At 34.1% G+C, this 19,225-nt stretch overlaps 1 protein-coding gene and 1 long non-coding RNA gene across 2 annotated transcripts in view; both read right to left on the bottom strand.

The window, feature by feature from the left end:
- Nucleotides 1–198: 198 nt before the first annotated feature.
- LOC125678997 (neutral amino acid uniporter 4-like) overlaps nt 199–19,225 on the bottom strand; it is a 21,128-nt gene continuing 2,101 nt past the window's right edge. The window contains exons 2-8 of the mRNA XM_056156632.1: nt 18,793–18,887; nt 18,462–18,554; nt 15,851–15,935; nt 14,496–14,777; nt 13,067–13,245; nt 11,270–11,442; nt 199–4,210 (exon numbers count right to left, since the gene is read on the bottom strand). Coding sequence (XP_056012607.1) covers nt 3,972–4,210; nt 11,270–11,442; nt 13,067–13,245; nt 14,496–14,777; nt 15,851–15,935; nt 18,462–18,554; nt 18,793–18,887 — 1,146 coding nt within the window. The 3' untranslated portion in view covers nt 199–3,971. The remainder of the gene's footprint in view (nt 4,211–11,269; nt 11,443–13,066; nt 13,246–14,495; nt 14,778–15,850; nt 15,936–18,461; nt 18,555–18,792; nt 18,888–19,225) is intronic.
- On the bottom strand, nt 6,440–9,450 carry LOC130052416 (uncharacterized). The gene is made up of 3 exons (XR_008800770.1): nt 9,084–9,450; nt 8,574–8,761; nt 6,440–8,263 (listed from the first exon to the last, which is right to left on the bottom strand). It is a non-coding gene; the product is annotated as an uncharacterized LOC130052416 (long non-coding RNA).

Here is a 19,225-nt window from a genome sequence, read left to right as displayed (position 1 = left end):
ATTATTTGTAAACAAACCTTTCCTGTTTCGATGCATTTTATTTTTCAATAAAACCACTGACCTTTTAACTTGACACAAACACCTACGTATACTACAAAATAAAACTATAAGGAATAAATGTTAATCAGTTATACATGTTTGCATAATGGGGGACATACATGTATCCAATGCTCTTAGAATATACAACTTCAGACATTATTCCTGAAAAAGGAAATTTATTTCATAAACAAGGTAAACATTGATACCTTTTATAATTAAATTAATTACAGAGAAAACTGTACCTTCATTGCAATTTTGTTAAAACATTTCTGCCATCAAATGCATTTCAAACTGAAAAAAAGTCACATAACTTGGGACCTCTTTTCCGAGTAGCAGTGTGTACGGAATTTAAAAATAACAACCATTATTTTAATCAAAATAAGTTTTCACTATACACACAATGAAAAAATTGTGACTCATAATGAAAATATAAGCTTAATGATTCTCAGTAATCTTAAATCACAAAAAAGTTAATCCACCATAAATGATGCTACTTGATAAAGAACTAGATACAATAAGAGTCTAATCTGGCCTTCATTTCAAACAAAATGATAAAAAGAAGAGTTTATGTAATTATGTAGCCAAGTAAGTGATATGAATAAACATGAGCTTTTCCCATCATTTTCTTTCAAACAGCCAAAAAATTGAAATTCCCAGAAAACTGTCGACAGTAAGCAGGATTATGGAGTTATAAACAAGCGAGTCTGTATAGGAATTGAACTGGGAGTAGAAATGTTCACTAGGTATCAATTATAAAATCTATCAAATAATTCTCTATAGTTCTCAAGATTAATCACAGGAAAAATATGGCTATTAAACATAACATTAAACTTCTCCTTATCAGGAGTATCATATAGCAGGTAAAATATCTCAGTATGAGTAGTTCAATGTAAAATAAATTTCTAGTCTAAGCTTTCTTTAACAAGAGGTATTGTGAGCAATGCTCACTAAGAATACCCCCCGCTTACCCCAATCTCCCAAAGGGTGTAGGTAATAGGTAAAACTTCAGTATTATGATCCAAAAGGTATCTAGGAACACAGCATCTCCATGCGATGAAAAAAGCCATTAAAGAATTTAAATGGAAACCATATTGCTACTTCGATGTCCAGTGCACATGACCTTTGACCTTTTGACCCCAAAATTGATAGGGAACATCTTCATCCCATGGGTAGTCCATATGTATGATATGGTGACTGTAGGTGGAAAGGATAACGCTTTAGAGCCCGGAAACCATATTGCTACTTCGATGTCCAGTGCACTTGACCTTTGGACCCCAAAATCAATAGGGAACATCTTCATCCCATGGGTAGTCCATATGTATGATATGGTGACTGTAGGTGGAAAGGATAACGCTTTAGAGCCCGGAAACCATATTGCTACTTCGATGTCCAGTGCACTTGACCTTTGACCTTTTGACCCCAAAATCGATAGGGAACATCTTCATCCCATGGGTAGTCCATATGTATGATATGGTGACTGTAGGTGGAAAGGATAACGCTTTAGAGCCCGGAAACCATATTGCTACTTCGATGTCCAGTGCGATTGACCTTTGACCTTTTGACCCCAAAATCAATAGGGAACATCTTCATCCCATGGGTAGTCCATATGTATGATATGGTTACTGTAGGTGGAAAGGATAACCCTTTAGAGCCCGGAAACCATATTACTACTTCGATGTCCAGTGCGCTTGACCTTTGACCTTTTGACCCCAAAATCAATAGGGAACATCTTCATCCCATGGGTAGTCCATATGTATGATATGGTGACTGTAGGTGGAAAGGATAACGCTTTAGAGCCCGGAAACCATATTACTACTTCGATGTCCAGTGCGCATGACCTTTGACCTTTTGACCCCAAAATCGATAGGGAACATCTTCATCCCATGGGTAGTCCATATATATGATATGTTGACGGTAGGTGGAAAGGATAATGCTTTAGAGTCCGGAAACCATTGCGTCTACAGACGGACGGACGGACAGACGGACAACCCGATTCCAGTATACCCCCCCCCACAACTTGTTGCGGGGGGTATAATAAAACTGTCATTATACCCATGACTTGACACATTTCGCATTTCTACATACAAGTTCATTATACAGCAAACATACATAGAGCAACAGTTTAAAACACTTCACATTAAATTCATAACAAATCAATCAGCTGTCCTCATTCAATGATGAAAAAGTTCAATATGTTCAAAGAGGCCCTTTAGATGACAATTTCATAGTTCATTCAAAGTTTAGATTGTCTTATTAATCAGTGACAGAGAAATTACATACATTTCAAGGAAAAATATTAATCACAAGTCCTAGCTCTGACATATTGCATTTGATATCATATCAAAAACTGAAATGAAATCTCCAGAAACCATGTATATTGCACAGAAATGACTGAAGACTATACATTCGTATGTACATACTGGTCATGTACATATTATATAATACAGCTGGGTTTTTTTACGGGACACTTTGGCAGATGCCTAATTTTGGTAGATAAAATTTTGATGAACTTATTTCTATCTATTTATACAATGTATCTGTATACTGATGTACATGTACTTACATTTAGTGATTTTTCTTTTGGTGAATCTTTGGAATCCATCAAAATAGGCCAAAATCATATATCTACCAAACCACCCACCCCCACCCCCCTAGGTATATGGTACCTGCAGCAACACACAGGAAGTTAATCTTGAACACCAACAAACTTTCATAAACATAACGAAAGAAACTATATTTATCATGCATATGATTGCATGTTTTAAATATAGAGTATCAGATCTTTACTAATATAATTTAAAACTCCAAGATCTACTTTAAAAAAAAAAAGAATGACAAGGAAATGCAAGAAAGCACAATAAAAATATAAAAGTATGACTATATAATGTATATTTCAAATAAAACCAGCCAATATCATTATATAAATTAAGAGATGTCCCAATAGGAATAATACATTTCAAGGGGCACATAAAAACTGCAATTTTGAACATCACATTCTCTTTAAATAACTTTGTAAATCTAGAGTTCTGGTAGTGTTGCATTTGCAAATCATATTCCTTTATTTCCAGCAACAGCAAAGCTTCATTGATCCAAAATTTATATATTCTGGAAATTTTCAAATCTAAATTGTTTGGGGCCTATAAAACTGTTTCAGGCTTTATACAATTCTTGACAATCTCAGCCCAAATGTCTGACAAATCAAAATACTTTTCAAGGATTCCTGTGATTCTATGAAACAATCTATTCAAAATTATCCCTCACACTAAATTCCATAATTCCAATTCTTGTGCACTTGAAGTATTTAAGCTCAAGACACACCTTGTCATCAAAAGACATTTTTGTGTTAATTTTGCAATAAGATGAGATGGTAACAGAACTTCGAGCATTAAACGGAGTATGGAGAAGTTTTCTTGATACAATTGTATATATCAATCTTCCAATGAGGCCATTAAGCTAGGAATAGACTTAAATGCTATCCTGAAGAGTTACTGAATTTCAAAATGTAGGTCAGATGCAGAATTTTGACCATGGATTGGAAGAAACATCCCAAGATGTGTCAAATGAGCAAGCCTAGTAAGTATTCCACTGGCCCTGACATGAGAACTTATTTAACCTGAGTCACTGAAGTTCAATGTAGGTCAGATGAGGCATCTAGACCATCAGATAGAAGATACATCCCGTTATTCCCAAAATGCGTAGTGTGTGCAAGTTTTTTTTTATTTCACTTGCGACAAGGTGAGAATATTTTTAATTTTGTATCTACAGACAGACAGACAGACATGGTGATTCCAATATACACCCCCACAACTTTGTTGCCGTAAAAGAATGCAAACATATAAAAAGAAAGCACGATACAAAGAAAGCATAGCTAAAACCAGACATCAATGATAAACAACGGAACAATGACCTCATACTTTAAATATCACAAATCATCATGACACTTTAATGATCCCCAGAATTGCAGCATATGTGCCTGTTATACAACCTACAAGTCCTAGCAACATAATGAACAAGTCCTTCAGGATAATCACTACCGATGGTCGACTGCCGTCTGCTGAGAGGGTCACTAGTTCAATGATTGGAGGGAAAATGAGGGCCAGCGAACTGCTGGCTAGAGCACCAATCAGAGCGATCAGGAGATCAAGGTGGGGGATGACCATCGCTATCACAACTACAAATACAAGTCTTAATGATTCAACAACTACAAATACAAGTCTTAATGATTCAACAACTACAAATACAAGTCTTAATGATTCAACAACTACAAATACAAGTCTTAATGATTCAACAACAACAAATACAAGTCTTAATGATTCAACAACTACAAATACAAGTCTTAATGATTCAACAACTACAAATACAAGTCTTAATGATTCAACAACAACAAATACAAGTCTTAATGATTCAACAACAACAAATACAAGTCTTAATGATTCAACAACTACAAATACAAGTCTTAATGATTCAACAACTACAAATACAAGTCTTAATGATTCAACAACTACAAATACAAGTCTTAATGATTCAACAACTACAAATAATGTCATATTATCACAACTACAAATACAAGTCTTAATGATTCAACAACTACAAATACAAGTCTTAATGATTCAACAACTACAAATAATGCTATACTATCACAACTACAAATACAAGTCTTAATGATTCAACAACTACAAATACAAGTCTTAATGATTCAACAACAACAAATACAAGTCTTAATGATTCAACAACAACAAATACAAGTCTTAATGATTCAACAACTACAAATACAAGTCTTAATGATTCAACAACTACAAATACAAGTCTTAATGATTCAACAACTACAAATAATGTCATATTATCACAACTACAAATACAAGTCTTAATGATTCAACAACTACAAATACAAGTCTTAATGATTCAACAACTACAAATAATGCTATACTATCACAACTACAAATACAAGTCTTAATGATTCAACAACTACAAATACAAGTCTTAATGATTCAACAACTACAAATACAAGTCTGAATGATTCAACAACTACAAATACAAGTCTTAATGATTCAACAACTACAAATACAAGTCTTAATGATTCAACAACTACAAGTCTTTAAATGATTCAACAACTACAAATACAAGTTTTAATGATTCAACAACTACAAATAATGTCATATTATCACAACTACAAATACAAGTCTTAATGATTCAACAACTACAAATACAAGTCTTAATGATTCAACAACTACAAATACAAGTCTTAATGATTCAACAACTACAAATAATGTCATATTATCACAACTACAAATACAAGTCTTAATGATTCAACAACTACAAATACAAGTCTTAAGAGCCATTCTCTGTAAGCATCAAAATTTTTGTTATAGGGGTGGAAAGGTACCCTCACCGATTTTGCTGAAATTTGGCATATAGTGATTATTTGATACCCTCTCATAGAATTTGGTATCAAAATTCGAAATTGAGGTACCGTTGCTATGGTAACAAGAACACTGTGAAAACAGCTCCCAAGATGCTTAAAAATGCTCGATTTTGGTCCGTATTTGATTAAACATAAACAAATTAATTTTACTGATGTACAAATTTCTCTATTGCTTGCTTAAAGATTAGGTTCAGCATAATGAATTCTTAATAAAACATCAATAAATCAATATTGGATTACCTATTTGAGGTTGAAAAATCAATATTTTAGCATTTTGACTAATTTTGAAAAAATTCATTTTAAACCCATTTTATGATATCATTTACAAGAAAACACAACAACACACATCAATGAAAGTTATATATGATTTAATTCATCCCATTATGTGTAACATATTAAAAAACGACTTATGTCTTATTTTGCTAAATAAAATTATATAGCTTGAAAAATTGGTTGCCATGGTAATATGAAAAATCTCATAATATGAATATATGAGTCAAATTTTAATAATTTATCAATATAATATCCTTAATCTATTAAATTTGACATAAACAATGATAAATATCATAAATTCTCATGTAATTGTATGAAATATTTCAGTTGACATAGCAACCATATTTCAGTATTTTAACACAAGGTTTTAATAAGTAATCTAGTATGTTAATTTGTATCAGAAAGCATTACAGGTCTGCTTATTACCATGTGATAGTGTAAACTCATTGTCATGTTATATTTGAACATATAAATTGATGTAAAAGTCTACTTAAATTAGCCATATAAATGATTAATTCTTTTGTTACCATAGCAACCATTATAAGATACATGTATATGGTTCCTTAAGTTTTGAAGAAAAGTGATGACTATAAAACTGATCTGTGTCGGGAAGCAGAAATGTGTGTGCCTATTATTAAGTGAAAGTGTTCTGTCATAATCTTAATAATTGTTATAAAGTACAAATTTCATAATTTCCATAGATTAGTCATAAGTTGGATTAGTTGGTGCAGCAAACATTTTAAAAAATCTTCAAGTCAAAAGGCATTGGTAGAAGATCATTACATTTAAAATGAAAATGAAATTTTTTTTAAATGTGTTTGAATTACTTTGTATTGAATAGAATTTTTACTTTTCACAAGATAAAATTACATATTTATCTCTAGATATTTCCTGTAAAAGCATTTTACGACTCTGTTTAATCATTTGAATTTAATTATTACAAAGGGGAAAATATGAAGAAAAAAGTGTTGCTATGGAAACATCAACCATAATCATTGAAAACAATTTAATGTACATGTACTTCAGTAGATTTATTCTATAATATCATAACTTCATCTTTGTATTCATAGGCTGGTTAAAATATACTAATTAAGAAGGACTTCAATTTGTAATTTAGTTGCTATAGAAACCCACTTCCATGGAAACATTATGTTGGCGATTTAGATTTCTTTTCATTTACATTTTAAACTACAAGTATTTTACCTACTTATACTCATTTGAGTCAGTTTTGACCAGAGATAGCTAGTCCAAAAGTCCTGTTATGAAAATGTTGGTAATCTGACTGTTTTGTCTCCATGGAAACATTAAATAGGAACTGTAGCAGCTACATGTAACTGTAGTATATTAATGATTGGGTATGCATTCTTTTCCCCAACATTTTCTTGACCCTGATTTTTATCAGCTACCCACATACATATGTACTAACGATTTCTAAATTGTTTTGTGTGTCAACTAAAGCTGCAAGGTACCAGAAAGATGATGTTACTTAGGTCATAATCTTCTTGCACCAATACACCACCCTTTCATTTCTTTATTTCTCGATTAATCCAACTTTAGTAGGGAAAAAAAACAACTGAATATGGATGGCCTTTTGGCTTGTGTCAGTACTTTCTCCATAAGTACATAAGTGCACTTTTCTAATTACTTTGTTGCAAATAATTAATTCATTTCCATGAATACCAGATTCTGTGATGATGGCATTAAAAAAGATTTGCAATGCAAAATCAATGCCCATTAAAATTCCCAAAACATCCATTGTTTATAACAACACAATTTACAGGGGTGGGGGATTGCTATTGTTAAAAACAGGTTTTGGTTTTGTATCAAAATTATAATATGGGTTTATGTGTCATACATGTACATGAATTACTTATAAGATGCATGCATTACAAAAAATACTGCCCAACTTCCAATTCGGGGTGGGGTATTATTTTGTTTTTAAAAGCAAATTTTGTGTCCATCTTGGTTATATTAAGAATATGAATTTAAAGTTGTCCTGTTTCTGTCAGACTTATCCTGATTGCTTTCTATTAGATTAAAATTGTACATTTTAAATTGCAGTCTGTGAAGCTCTCAGTCAGTCCAAAAATTGAATTAAACAATCTTCAATCATGTTCAAGCTTTATCTAAAAATGAGTTTCTAAACAATGACTAACACATTATATTTGTTTTTGCATATACAATGTATATCAGTATCTTTCTGTAAACTATGGACATGTACAGTTGCATTGTTCAGTTGAGTACAGTTCCTTCCATGAAAGGGGATGAGAAATTCAAAAACAGGTTGTCAGATATTCTCCAAGTTGAACTCCAACAGTTTCAGCCTCTGGGATTTTCTCAGTGGACACATTCCAGTTGAACAATCTTTAAACAAGTTCCAGCCATGTTGGATCCACTTAAATTTTAATGACCCACAACTGTGTTGTCATAATGATGATACCAAGTCTTATACATTCCTCACAGAAAATATTTCTGTCTTAATTTCAATTAGAACATCCAATCTTGAATCTGCACCCCTGACTGTCAGAGCTACAAATGTATATTAACAATAATAAATATTTCTTGCTGATTGATAAGTTTAAATAACACCAGAATGAGCAATTGCAAACTTCAAAATGAAATTAAATTGACAGATTTATGAATATTTACAAACGTTAAAGTTAATGTGATAAATCTTATTCACAAACACCTATCGGCACAGGCATTTCCATGTACAAGATTTTGCTTGAAGTTTATATTCAACGGTGAATTGCATATGGCATTGGATAAATCTATATATTTGTTTACTGTCTAGTTATTTTACAAACTGAGGCAAAATGAATGATAGTAAAGTACTTACGGATCTGAAATGTTATGACAACAGCATTGGACACATTCAATGCCACCTGTGCGTTTCTTTTTCGGCTAATCTTCTCAGAAGTTTTTGCATACAAGTTCTCCCTGTTGTAATCACGATCGCAGCGTAAATCCACTGATATATCATCATTGAAAGCTACCCTTCGAGAGCATAACGGCCTCCGACAAACACTTAAGGAGGTATGCTACACCAGAGAAATTTGATGTAGATGAAAAGTGGAGGATATGTACAACAATATTTTGAAGTTGAAAATTTTTAAATCTACTTTATTTTGTCAAAAAATACAGTTTTAAGAGAAGGTAATCTGAAAAAAATTTAAAACCCCTGCTGGACTTGAACCTGCGACCTACAGTTCAGTAGTCGGTATTCTAACCTACTGAGCTACTCGGCAAGGTATTTAAATGGAAAATGAAAAGTCTAATATTGCTGATATCTATTTTTTCATCCATGTTTTTAAAGGAAGTCAGCCATTATGACGATGTAGAGTACTACCTTAAGTATCAAATGTAAAATTCTAGTTGATTTAAAGACTTAAACCAGCTCAAAATATCCAAATCACCGCTCACGAATTTCTACTTTCACTTCAGAAAAGGGACGTAACTTGTCTTGATCATGAATATACTTGGAATACGCATTGCAGTCAAGAGTCGAGGTGATCTAGATTTCGGAAAAACTCGCATATTTTCGCAATAGTGCAAATTTTAAAATCAATTTATTTTCTTAAATGAAATATGACATCTCTAATTTTTTGATATGTTATTCTAGTAGATACGATACACATTTATCAATGTAAGAACAATCCACCAGTGGTTGTGTTTTTGCACAAAATTGAAACAATTTTCTCTCATTTTTAGTGGGATTTTGGGGTATTTGAGGGCATATATTTCATGTTAAGGTGTTGCAGCAAATTAATTTTATTTTTAAAAAATACACACAACATAGCTTAATTAAATAGCAATGGAAATTAAATGAAAAATGAATGTATACATTTTTATAAAGGAAAAATCAATATTTACTGAGGGGCACGTCTTTGCACAAAATTGGATGTCTTGTTGCCATGGAAACACGAGTCAAAGCCCATTTTTAAAGGTGTCATGATTAAAGGACTGAGGTATATATACTTTGTGTAAAATTTCGTCAAAATCCGTGTCGGTCGTTTTCCACATGTTTTGATGCTTACAGAGAATGGCTCTTAATGATTCAACAACTACAAATACAAGTCTTAATGATTCAACAACTACAAATACAAGTCTTAATGATTCAACAACTACAAATAATGTCATATTATCACAACTACAAATACAAGTCTTAATGATTCAACAACTACAAATACAAGTCTTAATGATTCAACAACTACAAATACAAGTCTTAATGATTCAACAACAACAAATACAAGTCTTAATGATTCAACAACTACAAATAATGCTATACTATCACAACTACAAATACAAGTCTTAATGATTCAACAACTACAAATACAAGTCTTAATGATTCAACAACTACAAATACAAGTCTTAATGATTCAACAACTACAAATACAAGTCTTAATGATTCAACAACTACAAATAATGCTATACTATCACAACTACAAACAAGAGGTACTGTGAGCAATGCTCACTAAGAATACCCCCCGCTTACCCCAATCTCCCAAAGGGTGTTGGTAATAGGTATAAACTACCTCTTTTCTGAGTGTAAAAAACAAATGGCATGACAAACCGAACCATATTGCGACTTCGATGTCCAGTGCGCGTGACCTTTGACCTTTTGACCCCAAAATCGATAGGGAACATCTTCATCCCATGGGTAGTCCATATGTATGATACGGTGACTGTAGGTGGAAAGGATAACGCTTTAGAGCCCGGAATCCATATTGCTACTTCGATGTCCAGTGTGCGTGACCTTTCACCTTTTGACCCCAAAATCAATAGGGAACATCTTCATCCCATGGGTAGTCCATATGTATGATATGGTGACTGTAGGTGGAAAGGATAACGCTTTAGAGCCCAGAAACCATATTGCTACTTCGATGTCCAGTGTGCGTGACCTTTGACCTTTTGACCCCAAAATCGATAGGGAACATCTTCATCCCATGGGTAGTCCATATGTATGATATGGTGACAGTAGGTGGAAAGGATAACGCTTTAGAGCCCGGAAACCATATTGCTACTTCGATGTCCAGTGCACTTGACCTTTGACCTTTTGACCCCAAAATCGATAGGGAACATCTTCATCCCATGGGTAGTCCATATATATGATATGGTGACGGTAGGTGGAAAGGATAATGCTTTAGAGTCCGGAAACCATTGCGTCTACAGACGGACGGACAGACGGACAGACAGACGGACAACCTGATTCCAGTATACCCCCCCCCCCCCCCCCCCCCCACAACTTGTTGCGGGGGGTATAATAATGTCATATTAAAATTTACTATCAGCATCTTAATTATAACAACTACAAGTTGTATTAAATTCAACATCAGCATCTTAGCTTTCATTATCAGGTGTATCATCAGTATAGAAACAAACTTACTCCATATTTACAAGACCCCGATTAAACTTTTGATTCACAAGCTAAAGAAGTTCTTACATTCATTTACATAAACACACATTTAATTCATCATTAATTTTGGCAAACATTTGTATTTGTATACAACAAGGCATTAAATAAAAGGTACTCACCAGTAAATAAAATCAGACAAATTCGGAAGACAATATTGCCCACTGATTTGGTTGTTGGAGTAGAAAATCTGCGTTCTAATCTCGGCCATATTATATTGATTGGTACATAAAACTGAAGACCATACGTGACAAACACAGAGACGATGAAAGTGACTTTGGTCAATCTGGATAACCTGGAAGAAAACCAAAACATACAAGAGCATAATAATCTGACTTGTTAATGAGTTGACAAACTCTAAGTTTTCTTTTAGTCAGTCAGTAAGACATCACAAAATTCATACAGCATACATACAATAATAAGTTTAATCCTCGTCTTCAATTGGTAGATTAAGCACGAGTCTGAGATTGAGTGTGAGTCTGTCTACTGATGGTAGATTTAGTGTGAGTCTGTCTACTGATGGTAGATTTAGTGTGAGTCTGACTGTTTACTGATGGTAGATTTAATGTGAGTCTGTCTACTGATGGTAGATCTAGTGTGAGTCTGTCTACTGATGGTAGATTTAGTGTGAGTCTGTTTACTGATTGTACATTTAGTGTGAGACTGTCTACTGATGGTAGATTTAATGTGAGTCTGTCTACTGATGGTAGATCTAGTGTGAGTCTGTCTACTGATGGTAGATTTAGTGTGAGTCTGTCTAGTGATGGTAGATCTAGTGTGAGTCGCTCTACTGATGATACATCTAGTGTGTGTCTGTCTACTGATGGTAGGTTTAGTGTGTGTCTGACTGTTTACTGACTGTCTACTGATGGTAGATTTAGTGTGAGTCTGACTACTGATGGTAGTTTAGTGTGAGTCTGTCTACTGATGGTAGATTTAGTGTGAGTCTGTCTACTGATGGTAGATTTAATGTGAGTCTATCTACTGATGCTAGATCTAGTGTGAGTCTGTCTACTGATGGTAGATTTAGTGCGAGTCTGACTGTTTACTGATGGTAGATTTAGTGTGAGTCTGTCTACTGATGGTACATTTAGTGTGAGACTGTCTACTGATGGTAGATCTAGTGTGAGTCTGTCTACTGATGGTAGTTTAGTGTGAGTCTGTTTAATGATGGTAGATTTAATGTCAGTCTGTTTACTGATGGTAGTTTAGTGTGAGTCTGACTGTTTACTGATGGTAGATTTAGTGTGAGTCTGTTTACTGATGGTAGATTTAGTGTGAGTCTGACTGTTTACTGATGGTAGATTTAGTGTGAGTCTGTCTACTGATGGTAGATTTAGTGTGAGTCTGTTTACTGATGGTAGATTTCGTGTGAGTCTGACTGTTTACTGATGGTAGATTTAGTGTGAGTCTGTCTACTGATGGTAGATTTAGTGTGAGTCTGTTTACTGATGGTAGATTTCGTGCGAGTCTGACTGTTTACTGATGGTAGTTTTAGTGTGAGACTGTTTACTGATGGTAGATTTCGTGCGAGTCTGACTGTCTACTGATGGTAGTTTTAGTGTGAGACTGTCTACTGATGGTAGATTTAGTGCGAGTATGTCTACTGATGGTAGTTTTAGTGTGTGACTGTCTACTGATGGTAGATTTAGTGTGACTCTGACTACTGATGGTAGATTTAGTGTGAGTCTGACTGTTTACTGATGGTAGATTTAGTGTGAGACTGTCTACTGATGGTAGGTTTAGTGTGTGTCTGTCTACTGATGGTAGATTTAGTGTGAGACTGTCTACTGATGGTAGATTTCGTGCGAGTCTGACTGTTTACTGATGGTAGATTTAGTGTGAGTCTGACTGTTTACTGATGGTAGTTTAGTGTGAGTCTGTTTACTGATGGTAGGTTTAGTACGTGTCTAACTTACATGTCTTCTGATGGTAGGTTTAGAGTGACACTCCCCAGTACATGGTCCCCATACTTGAGGTATCCCAGGAATCCTATGGCGATGTAGAGAGCGATGACAATGGTCATTCCTAGGGTCAGCAGTCCGTACCGCCTGGTAAAGTCTGCCTCATTCCGAGTTTTGTTCTTCAGCGGCATCACCTGTAAGGATTCCAAACATTGCAATTTTCTGGAACAGAATTGCTGCAAATAATATTTCGTGGTGGATGATTTTCTACTTCAGAAATAAATGTGAAACATAGCAATCAAGTCCTTTTGTGATATATATATATATACATGTATATATATATATATATATATATAGAGAGAGAGAGAGAGAGAGAGAGAGAGAGAGAGAGAGAGAGAGAGAGTAATCATGGAAATGTTTGCATGGGAGAAATATTTGCAAAACTATGATGATCAAAATTTTGGAAAATTTATCATGATGTGAAAAGTATCTTTTTTTTTTTTTAAAATGCCAAAGGATGAGTACACACCTTCAAATGAGTGGTTGTAAAGTGAAAATAAATTTAAATAAAAGATAGAAAATGCAAATCTCTCTTTTAATGAAAGTAAAATAAAAAGTAATAAGAAACAGGAAAACTCCAATTATGATAATTAGCAAATACAATCAGTATCGTCATTCTTCAATGTTTTCTATAAAAAAAATCCATACATTCTTGAACTGTGCATCCCAATCCCATTATTTATTATTTCATCATTCAATTTAGACTGATTTGAATAATGAAACAATGAATTTGTTTCGTTTTTCAAAAATTTCATGTGTTCTAACAAGTCATTTGAGAACTGATGTGTTTAAATAAACAACGAACTATCTTTTTAAAAAAAAAATATTCCTAAAAATTATCGCCCATGAGAATGATTTATTATGTGGAAATTTTTTTTTTACCCTGTTTATAGTAATCATAGCACTATGTTGTCAAGCACTGCGACCAAACATTTCAATTCCACATGTTTGGTGAATTCCCACCATGGAAACTATCGACTCGCATGTAAATTTCACAGATTTGATTTTGAAACAAGAAATTTTACACTTTGTCTATATTCGCATACTTCAAAATAAAGCCAAAATACTCTCATTCTTCATCTAGAAAATAATCAAGAAATAAATTTCATTTTCAAAAATACTTGAGGGTGTGTGCTGCAACGCTACATGCTTGCATATTTCATGTAGCGTCTTCGCCCTTAATGAAAAGTATGCCAGCATGAAGCATTGTAAATCATGTACATGCGTATTTTCAAAAATGAAGTTTATTTCTTATATTTTCATTCTACTTTCATTTCTGTTGGTATCCCCATCTAATGAAATAGACTTGCTACATCTATCTGTACTCATGTGTGTTTTGCTTACAACTGTTAACGCATTCATGAGGAAATGAATCATTGCTTACCAGCCCTATACCCTCGAAGGCATACACAGTCGTTCCAAAATACAAAGGTAGCTCATGCCATCCTAGAAAAGCAGGTCTCTCACTCTGGGGTGGGGGTTTCTGTACCACGTAAAAAATAAGAAAGACGAGCCCAGCGAAGTTCAGGAAATTAGCGATGAGTGAGAAGTAGGACAAGCCCTGCAGACTCTGTATGGTGGTACAATAAATCACAATCAGGATCAACTCAATCCCCATAATAATCAGGTCCAGGTGAGGGTTCTCCTTGTTGCTGCTTAATATCACCTACAAACACAGAAACATTGTCAGTAAGGGGCATGGCAGGGACACAGGTTTCTCTGAAATCAACAAAATTCTGCCACCAGTGGGAGTAAAATTTGTACTTTATTAGCAGAAATCTAGTTCTGAGTCACTGTCAATGATAGTATTTACTGCCAGTGAGGATAAATAAATCATTTAATGCAGTATATATATCTGGACATGGTCTAAATAATCAGGATAAAATATAATTAAAAAATATGTGCAAGCTCAGGAGAAATACAAATGTGTTAAAAATCTGATAAAGAAGAACCTTGCAAGCTTGTGTGTGTGTGTGTGTGGGGGGGGGGGGGGGGGGGGGGAGGGGGGGGGGGGTGGTGTCATGTAAGCATGTGTTTGAGGTATATTACCATAGTCATATATGTGTTATGTGCAATGGGAAAAAAAGAAAGAAAAGGGAAGAAGATCTCTGGCTTATTAGAGAGGAAAATCATTTACATCTACTAGTGGCACATAAGAAAATAATGGGGCTCTGCAGATCACAGTGTATTTATACAGAGGTGTCTGATAAAACTTATAAGGATGCTTATATAGTACTGGTTTAACAATTTGAAGCCTTTCTCATACAACTATTGTATTTTTGACCAAATGTTCTGGAAAAGTTTTTCAAATGATACCACCAGATGTTATTTCCTAATTATCTCCTCTTGCGACAGATTGAAGGAAATTTGCATCCCATTTATCCAAGGATAAATTGACTGATTAAACTTGACCCCATGTTTCTGGAGAAGTAAAAAATGTGAAAAAAAGTTGACAACAACATGAATGATGGACAAATTTTGATCAGGAAAGTTCACTTGAGCTTTTGGCTGAGGTGCAGCTGATGAAAACTTGAGATTTGTGCTGGAAAATTTAGGATAGAAAATGTGAGTGTAGAAGTAATAATAACCAACCACTGTTTTAGATCAGACACTGTAAAATGTTTACAGTCAATACAGGTCAATGATTATCAAAATGTGAGTACTGTGTATTACCGAATGAACAGATTGATGTTTTATTGTAAGAAAAAAAAATGTAATCATCCTCAAGATTTGTTTTACCTGTCTAAAATTCTGAGCCACAAACACCACATACACACAGCAAAACCCAAGCTGGGTTACGATCAAGAAGATGTTGATGATCACCCTGAAGAGAAGAAATATTAAGATACTGAAATAATGCTGAAAACACTCCATGTGTACATATCTTAAATGTGTCTCATCATTTGTTCCCTGTGTACCTACCTTAAATGTGTCTCTTCATTTGTTCCATGTGTACCTATCTTAAATGTGTCTCTTCATTTGTTCCATATGTACCTATCTTAAATGTGTCTCTTCATTTGTTCCATGTGTACCTATCTTAAATAAATGTGTCTCTCCATTTGTTCCATGTGTACCTAACTTAAATAAATGTGTCTCTTCATTTGTTCCATGCGTACCTATCTTAAATAAATGTGTCTCTCCATTTGTTCCATGTGTACCTAACTTAAATAAATGTGTCTCTCCATTTGTTCCATGTGTACTTAACTTAAATAAATGTGTCTCTTCATTTGTTCTATGTGTACCTATCTTAAATGTGTCTCTTCATTTGTTCCATGTGTACCTATCTTAAATAAATGTGTCTCTTCATTTGTTCCATGTGCACCTAACTTAAATGTGTCTCTTCATTTGTTCCATGCGTACCTAACTTAAATGTGTCTCCTCATTTGTTCCATGTGTACCTATCTTAAATAAATGTGTCTCTTTATTTGTTCCATGCATACCTATCTTAAATAAATGTGTCTTTTCATTTGTTCCATGTGTACCTATCTTAAATAAATGTGTCTCTTCATTTGTTCCATGTGCACCTAACTTAAATGTGTCTCTTCATTTGTTCCATGCGTACCTAACTTAAATGTGTCTCCTCATTTGTTCCATGTGTACCTATCTTAAATGTGTCTCTTTATTTGTTCCATGTGTACCTATCTTAAATGTGTCTCTTCATTTGTTCCATGTGCACCTAACTTAAATGTGTCTCTTCATTTGTTCCCTGTGTATCTATCTTAAATGTGTCTCTTCATTTGTTCCATGTGTACCTATCTTAAATAAATGTGTCTCTTCATTTGTTCCATGTGCACCTAACTTAAATGTGTCTCTTCATTTGTTCCATGCGTACCTAACTTAAATGTGTCTCCTCATTTGTTCCATGTGTACCTATCTTAAATAAATGTGTCTCTTTATTTGTTCCATGCATACCTATCTTAAATAAATGTGTCTTTTCATTTGTTCCATGTGTACCTATCTTAAATAAATGTGTCTCTTCATTTGTTCCATGTGCACCTAACTTAAATGTGTCTCTTCATTTGTTCCATGCGTACCTAACTTAAATGTGTCTCCTCATTTGTTCCATGTGTACCTATCTTAAATGTGTCTCTTTATTTGTTCCATGTGTACCTATCTTAAATGTGTCTCTTCATTTGTTCCATGTGCACCTAACTTAAATGTGTCTCTTCATTTGTTCCCTGTGTATCTATCTTAAATGTGTCTCTTCATTTGTTCCCTGTGTACCTATCTTAAATGTGTCTCTTCATTTGTTCCATGTGAACCTATCTTAAATGTGTCTCTTCATTTGTTCCATGTGTACCTATCTTAAATGTGTCTCTTCATTTGTTCCATGTGTACCTATCTTAAATGTGTCTCTTCATTTATTCCCTGTGTACCTATCTTAAATGTGTCTCTTCATTTGTTCCATGTGAACCTATCTTAAATGTGTCTCTTCATTTGTTCCATGTGAACCTATCTTAAATGTGTCTCTTCATTTGTTCCATGCGTACCTATCTTAAATAAATGTGTCTCTTCATTTGTTCCATGTGCACCTAACTTAAATGTGTCTCTTCATTTATTCCCTGTGTACCTATCTTAAATGTGTCTCTTCATTTGTTCCATGTGAACCTATCTTAAATGTGTCTCTTCATTTGTTCCATGTGTACCTATCTTAAATGTGTCTCTTCATTTGTTCCATGTGAACCTATCTTAAATGTGTCTCTTCATTTGTTCCATGCGTACCTATCTTAAATAAATGTGTCTCTTCATTTGTTCCATGTGCACCTAACTTAAATGTGTCTCTTCATTTGTTCCCTGTGTACCTATCTTAAATGTGTCTCTTCATTTGTTCCATGTGAACCTATCTTAAATGTGTCTCTTCATTTGTTCCATGTGTACCTATCTTAAATGTGTCTCTTCATTTGTTCCATGTGTACCTATCTTAAATGTGTCTCTTCATTTGTTCCATGCATACCTATCTTAAATAAATGTGTCTCTTCATTTGTTCCATGTGTACCTAACTTAAATAAATGTGTCTCTTCATTTGTTCCATGCGTACCTATCTTAAATAAATGTGTCTCTTCATTTGTTCCATGTGTACCTATCTTAAATGTGTCTCTTCATTTGTTCCATGTGTACCTATCTTAAATGTGTCTCTTCATTTGTTCCATGTGTACCTATCTTAAATGTGTCTCTTCATTGTTTTACAAAATTCCTTCCCTACATCTCGTTTCATTCTAAATTTCTCGAAATCATTAAGTCATGTGACAGGCATCCTCACAAGTCAAGGTTTTGTGATTACCTACTCTCCACACAAATCACAAAACCTTGACTTGTGAGAATGTGTGACAGGAAGAGTTCTTGTCCTTACCGTCCAGCTCTCTGAAACTTCCGAAGACAGACTGGCCCTGTTGCTAGGCAGTTCTCTACCACTCCCGCATAGCCCACACTTTGACCCATGGATCTAAAAAGAAAAATGCCATTAACATGTATTGACTGTCTGTACTTACAGGGGTCTCTCCTTGAGAATATCACTGCATGCCATTAAATGAGAATATCACTGCGTGCCATTAAATGAGAATATCACTGCGTGCCATTAAATGAGAATATCACTGCATGCCATTAAATGAGAATATCACTGCATGCCATTAAATGAGAATATCACTGCATGCCATTAACATGTGTTGACTGTCTTTACTTACAGGGGTCTTTCCTTGAGAATATCACTACATGCCATTAATGTGTGTTGACAATGAAGTGAGATATATCCTAGGAAGAACAGTCCTACTGCACCAGCCTGTAACACATAATTCGTCTGACGTAAATAATTGTGTAACACATAATTCGTCTGGCGTAAATAATTGAGTAAACGTAAATAATTGCGTAACACATAATTCGTCTGAAGTAAATAATTGTGTAACACATAATTCGTTAGACGTAAATAATTGTGTAACACATAATTCGTCTGTCGTAAATAATTGTGTAACACATAATTCGTCTGAGGTAAATAATTGTGTAACACATAATTCGTCTGACATAAATAATTGTGTAACATATAATTCGTCTGACGTAAATAATTGTGTAACACATAATTCGTCTGATGTAAATAATTGTGTAACACATAATTCGTCGGAC

This window comes from Ostrea edulis, chromosome 2 (assembly GCF_947568905.1).
Source record: "Ostrea edulis chromosome 2, xbOstEdul1.1, whole genome shotgun sequence".
NCBI lineage: Eukaryota > Metazoa > Mollusca > Bivalvia > Ostreida > Ostreidae > Ostrea > Ostrea edulis.
The sequence above is the reverse complement of the archived record's forward strand: the minus strand, read 5'-3'. Positions and strand labels throughout refer to the sequence as shown.